The sequence below is a fragment of the Emydura macquarii genome, unplaced genomic scaffold (genome assembly GCF_026122565.2).
Source record: "Emydura macquarii macquarii isolate MOO-44397 ecotype Brisbane River unplaced genomic scaffold, CSIRO-AGI_Emac_v2 contig_306, whole genome shotgun sequence".
Taxonomy (NCBI): Eukaryota; Metazoa; Chordata; order Testudines; family Chelidae; genus Emydura; species Emydura macquarii.
The window spans coordinates 11,923,868-11,930,287 of record NW_027130443.1 but is presented as its reverse complement, the minus strand read 5'-3'; the positions used below and the strand labels follow the sequence as shown (position 1 = coordinate 11,930,287).

The 6,420-nt window shown below is 51.6% G+C and overlaps 1 protein-coding gene across 1 annotated transcript; it reads right to left on the bottom strand.

Annotated features, from left to right (window-relative positions):
* Positions 1-227: 227 nt before the first annotated feature.
* On the bottom strand, positions 228-5,010 carry RPS15 (ribosomal protein S15). The gene is made up of 4 exons (XM_067559531.1): positions 4,930-5,010; positions 3,513-3,598; positions 2,417-2,651; positions 228-392 (listed from the first exon to the last, which is right to left on the bottom strand). Exons 1-4 carry the CDS (start codon positions 4,930-4,932, stop codon positions 279-281), a joined length of 438 nt encoding a protein of 145 aa, XP_067415632.1. The 5' UTR covers positions 4,933-5,010; the 3' UTR covers positions 228-278.
* Positions 5,011-6,420: the final 1,410 nt, after the last annotated feature.

Sequence of the window (6,420 nt, the reverse complement as noted above, 5' to 3'; positions counted from 1 at the left end):
CTGACACTGGAAGGGATATTCCACCTGGCCTGTCCCCAGTTGCACAACTCAAAGTATTTCCAATGAGCTTACGCTAATCCAACAGACACCTGGACTCTGATCACACTGGATTCGCTAAGGGTCCCTGTGTCTACACCCACGCTCCCACTACATTTAGCTTCAGAAGGCCCAGTCCAAATGGAAGGGAAATGAGACCCTACCGAGAGAGAGACCAGAGACAATATGGGTCAGGAGCATTTTCTTTATTTACATATAGAAAACATTTTCCCAAGCATCGTTTACTTCAGAGGAATGAACCTAGATGAATGGGTGGCACCGATACCAGGTCTGCCGTGTTTCACTGGCTTGTAAGTGATGGAAAACTCGCCCAGGTAGTGGCCAATCATCTCGGGCTGCAAAAGAAAGGACAGGGTGAACTGATCTGATGTGTCAAGCAGCTGAGGCTAGAATAGGAGAGTACCCTGCAAAGACCTTGAACAGCATCCGAAGACAAGCTGGATTTCATGACAAAGAACATTGGGATGGTGGTTTAGAACTAACCCTCTACTCTTTAAAAGTTCAGTGCCTCCATACGCATCTATCAGGTGCTTGGTACAGGTAGAGATGGGCATGCCATTTGTAGCCGATGGCTTACTCAATTGATTTAGCTCTCTTCCTGTGCCCAAATTATCCAACTAGACTGATTTTGGCAAATGAGTCTGTTATTCAATGAAAGATCAATGTGAACACTTCAGCCTCCAACTGCTCCAGCCGATCACTGCTACCATTGCTTTGAGCAAGCGTGAGTCGTAGCTTGCCATGTGTGCAACTGGGCACCAAGTGCCATGGTACTGTTCCTGCTCCGACGGAGGGCTCCCAAATCAACAGTGCTGTAGAGATGACTGCATGTGTGTGAGTGTGCGTGTGTGTGAGAGAGAGAGAAATTCCAAGTCTCTGCACACACCAAAACTTACACTTACGAGAACATTGACAGAAATCGAACAAACAGGGTCAAACACCAGAGTGAATTTCCCTCCCCCACAGCTGCAAATCCACATCACATTCAAAAATGCCCCTTCTTCCCTCTGCCCAGACAGCACCCCTGCCTCTAGAGCAAATAAGACGACAGGTACACTACAGATTTCTGCTGACCCAGCTGTGTCAGTGGCATGAAGAGGTGCGACCCCGACTGACGGCCCTGTGCCTGCAGACATCCCTAATGCAGATGCACGTATCCCAGCAAAACCTGTTTCACTCAGGTTGGGAGAAGCGATCAGTAAAAATGCAGTTTTGTTTGTATTAGCTGCGTCCACACGAGGAGCACTTTGCTGGTATAACACACTGATAAAGTTATAGCCATAAAGTACTCCTAGCGTAAGCATGACTTTGGTGATACTTAGACCACTGCAATTAACTATAGCAGTATACACTCAACATCTCCTCCTTTAGACACACGTAAAAGGCACACGTGGCAGTTAGGATCCTAACTAACTGATGGAAATAAAATGGGAGTTAGACACCTAACTGCCATGTGCGCCTTTAAAAATCACTCCCAAACACACAACTCAAACATTCCCACTCCCAGAGAGCCCAAACAGGCTGATCTGCCTTAAGCCCTTCAATGTTTTCAAGTTGACTTCGGTTTCAACCACAAACAAAGCTGGCAAAGAAACGGTTGCTAAGTTGTTTAATCCTTCCTTGAGTATCAGAGCATGCCACACTGCACCAGTTGGACATGCAAGTCGGATTTCTTGATACAGCAAGACACATTCTGGTTCTGTAACTGAACCCCTGCTCTCCCACCCCCAGGCATGCGAGTGTAGGGCTGAGGGAGCACAGGATTGCCACCAAGGGTCCTGTTTACACTGCAGGAGAAGGTGTGTTCTTAACTCACATTAGCTAAGCCAAGTTAAGAACAAGCTTTTTGTTGCACTGCAGACAGAGCCTTACTCTTCTCGCTCTTCCCACAGCTACCTCCCCCGTATGTACACACTGATTTATCCACTGAATTATCAGAAGGGCAAGCAACATCTTGCAAAGCTTAGCACAGTTCTTAACAAGCGAAGAGGAAAAAAGCCTTGTTTGCAGCACATTCCCCAAAGCCGGACACCATCTTCTCAAAGGAAGAGAGAGGATGAGTTCAAGACAACACAAAGTTTTGTTTTGTTTTTTTTTTTAAACCCAAAAAAGTCGCCACAACAATCTATCTTTCTTAAGTGTTAAAGCCGCTTGTACACAAAGACTCTCCTCCAAGAAACAGAGCAGGCCAAGGCCAGTTCAAGCAACTTGAAGAGCAAATGGCTTATACTTTCAGAATCAATCCACTGCATGAAAATTCAGGTGTAGCAGGGATAAGGCCTAAGCAAAGCACGCAGGATGCTGGTAAGTTTCTGTTCGTATCAGGCACCATTTCACCCTTCACGCCCGTGTGGCTCACCTTGATTTCCACCTGGTTGAAGGTCTTGCCATTGTACACACCAACCATGCTGCCCACCATCTCAGGGAGGATGATCATGTCGCGCAGGTGAGTTTTGACTACCTCTGGCTTCTCCATAGGAGGGGCCTCCTTCTTGGCCTTGCGAAGGCGCTTCAGGAGGGAATGCTGTTTACGACGCAGGCCACGGTTCAGACGCCTGCGCTGGCGAGCACTGTACAGCTGCATCAGCTGCTCGCTGAAACAACAAAAGGAACCAGATCAGCTAAAGAGTCAGCTCATGTGTAACGTTTAGATTCAGTGACAAAAAGAGAGAAATGCCAGGCCTGGCACCAGACTCCTGGGTTCTATCGCCAGCTATGGGGAGGGAAGAATTATCATTTGTTTACAGTTTGGAAATATCCAGGAATGATCAAATCCTGAGTCTAGTACTGCCGAGGACATTCCAATGAGATGCAGACTCATGTATCAATTATTAATCATGTTTGTTACCGTACTGCTTAACGGTCAGCCAAGAACTGCGCTAGGTGCTCTACGAACACTGTAGTAGCTGGTTCTTGCCGCAAAGAGCTTACCATCTAAACAGACAAGACAGCCACACGGTCCAGGAAGGTCACGAGCAGAGTCAACTACGTGATGCTAACGTCATGTTAGTGACAACTTTTGGGGAGATGGGTTTACTTAGAAAGGGATTAGCTAAATGGGAAGAGAAAGGAAGGGAAGTGGATGAGGGGGACGGGGCAGCGGAGGAGAAGGTCAGAGGGGGCAGCCATGGAGCAAAGCTGAGGGACGAAGTGATTGAGGGATGAAGCAAACCGTCAAACAATGCAGGGCAGAGAAAGTCCATAGAAACAGTAAAACGTTTTCTGAATGGCAAGAGGCTTCTGCCCCTGCGGGCTGGAGTCTATGGCTCCTCTCTGCAGCTGCCCCCTACTATGCTTATTGGGGGGGCCGCCATCACCCGGGTCAGAGTTCAGGCCTCTCCCCTGCACTCTTCTGGGCCCTCTTGACCCCCAGTCCTGGCTTCATCTCCTTTCATAACCTCATTGCTGGGTTTGGTAAAGGGGAAGAAGGGTGCCAATAAGGAAGAGTTTCTTACTAGGACATATCGAGGAGCTGATCCAGGTCAACACCTCTGTAGGTGAATTTCCTAAAGGTACGTTTCTTCTTCTGCTCAACTTCCGCCTGGATTGAGAGAACCAGAGAAAAAACAGATGAGGCCTCCAAATGACCAAGACATCTAAGCAGGTGACATTCTGTCGGATACCTTTGCTGACCCCTCTTCCCCCCCCATGTGTTTATCACCCCAGTTAAGGCCCACTCACTGTTTGTGTGTTTCAGAGGGAAGTGACCGTGCATGGGAGTTCATTAGTCCCTGTAAAAGTGCTTTGATGAAACAAGATAAATGCTATGTATTATTAACAACGATTCATTGTTATGAGAACCAATATTAATGCTTCTTTCACTTCAGAGCACACAACATACAGTCCCAGATCTAATGAAAGGACCCCCCTGCCCCAATAGGAAACACTGACACAGCTTAACGGTGCACATCCATATTTACAAGAGGTCGGTTACTGGACATCTCTAGAGCCTGTTTAGCCTGGAGAAGCACAAAACGCTTCACACACTACATAAACCAACCCTGCCCAGTAGTATCCTTCCATGAGCCTCAGATTCCTCGGCCACCACTCCCCACAGAACAGACACTCCAGAGCCATCAACCACCTTCAGCACCAAGCCCAGCCCTGCAACAAGCGCCACACACCTCCACCCGCGAGCACCCCACATCTAACACGCACACAGTGTTACACCGCACCCCTCCCTTCCCTACACTCTCACACTTCACTCCCACCCAGCAGCCAGAGAACGCCAGCGGCGCCCAGCAGATGCCACAGCACACACGTTGCGCCTCACAACGCTCCACGGAGCCCAGCTCCACACACTGCACACACACACACAATCTCACAACTCCTGCCAACACATAATGTGCCCTCAACACCGAGCCCCCAAGAATCGCAGCCATTGGCTGCAGCACCCCAGCTCCCTGAACTGCGCACACAGGCTGGGAGCATCCCCAAAAGCCTCCCAGACACACACACACACAACACACACACAGACACACACAACACATGTATGACACAAACCCACGTACTCCCACCGCCCCATCACTATCCCTGCCCATATCGCCCTCAAAGTGCACCCCCACTCCGCCCCACACTTCACCCCTACTCCCTTCCCCTCCCCCACACACTGCACCCCCACTCCTTCCCCTCCCCCCACCCGTCCGTAGGCCCCGTCACTAGGAGGGCGGGAGTCTCGCCACCCCCAGGCCTAGTCCCAGCTGCGGGCAGCTCAGCCAGACCCTGTCCCAGCCTCGCTCCCTCCCCCATACAGCCCCAGGCGGGCAGGGGGGCAGCGCCCCGCGGGGGTCCGAGCACCCGGAGCCCGGCCGAGCCGCCCCCGAGGCGGATGGAGCCGGATTAAGGGCCCCAGCCCGCGCCTCTGGCACCCACCATCTTGGCCGCGTCTCTTCGGAAAGGGCTGATCTCGTCCGGGCAGCTCCAGATATCGCGAGAGCACGGCCAGGGGCAGGCCCCGCCCACTACAGCCTCCGCGCGGCGTTTCCGCCCGCACAGAGATTTAAAGGGGCCGCCCCCCACAAAAAAAAAAAAAAAAGGGTGAGGGGAGGGGGAGAGAAGAGAAGTCAGAAACTCGCCCGTCCCTGCTGGAGCAGCATGTGGGGGGAGGGGTGTGCCAGCAGGGACATGGCCTCACCTACCCATTCCCAGGGCACCTCCCTACCCAGGCACCCTAAGGTCTCACCTGCACTGGCCCCCCACCCCTCTGTCAGCCTCCTCACCCACCCCCCACACCCTATTCCCCCCACGCTGCCCCAGGCACCCGTTCAGCTCAGTCCCTTCTGGGCACTCAGCTAGACCGAGCACAGCCCCCAATGGGACACCTGCCCACCATGGCCCCGGGTACTTCCCACACTGGCTATCCTGGACATGCCCAGGCCCCCATGGCATCCCCCCAACACAGGTCCTTGTCCCCCTGGACTTACCACAGCAGGTAGTACTAGTCACGCTGGCCACTGGTTGACGCTTTGCCCTGCCATCTTACCTTCCCAGCTCCTGCCCCAGAGGTTGATGACCCGCCACAAGTATTTGCCCTGCTGGCCACTATCCATGTGTGAGCCATCCCCAGGAGCTGTGCAAACCAATCAGATGTAGACTCCTTGTTTAAGTGAGTTAGAGGTAGAGAGAGATTTTTCCTTTACTGTTATAATGGTGCAGCGCTGTTTAGTGCGGCATACGTGGACTCCAGCCTGTTAGTTTCTTGCAGTGAGCTCTTTCCTGAAACACGCATTATTGAACCTGAAATAGCTTGATACATTCTGTGTGTGAGAGTGAGGAATGTAGGGGCAGGGCATAAAAAGACACCAACCTAAACTGCTCGAACAACAGAAAAGGGGAGTAAAGACACCAACTGCCCCACCCTACCCCTGAAGGCTGAAGAATACCTACCAACAACCCGACAGTGCAAATAAACGACCCTAACGTACAGAAGGATCCACCCTGGGAACAAAGTACAGAAATAAGAGTCTAGTCCTGCTTGCAATTAGCTGGTGATTAACAACTGTACTGAACCCAGAGGCAACATGACACAGCAAGGCCCATAGACTGACATGAGCCAGCAAGTATCAAAGATGGGGTAAAAACACAGAAACTTTGGGGTCTCATTCTGCAATCGGCATCTTGGAGCATCGGATTCGTGACCGACGGCGGCCTGGCTCCCTCCTCGTGCCCAGCCTAGTTGGCAGAACTTCTTGCCACTTCCAGGTGGGAATCATGTCTGAGTGAATGGCTGGTCCCAGCTGAGATGCCTAGGAAGGCGGGTGCTCTGCTTCAGAGCTGGGAGCAATGCTTTCCATCCTCTCCCCTACCCTGAAGCAGAAATCTCCAGCCTCTTCTTACTCTTCCTTTTTTCTTGTCTCCTATTCC

Excerpts from the sequence above, each read along its gene's own strand:
- RPS15 (XM_067559531.1), bottom strand. Across the intron at positions 2,652-3,512 it reads CAGCTCCTCGATATGTCCTA|CGAGCAGCTGATGCAGCTGT; the intron begins GTAAGAAACTCT and ends TTGTTGTTTCAG. Across the intron at positions 393-2,416 it reads TCAACCAGGTGGAAATCAAG|CCCGAGATGATTGGCCACTA; the intron begins GTGAGCCACACG and ends TTTCTTTTGCAG.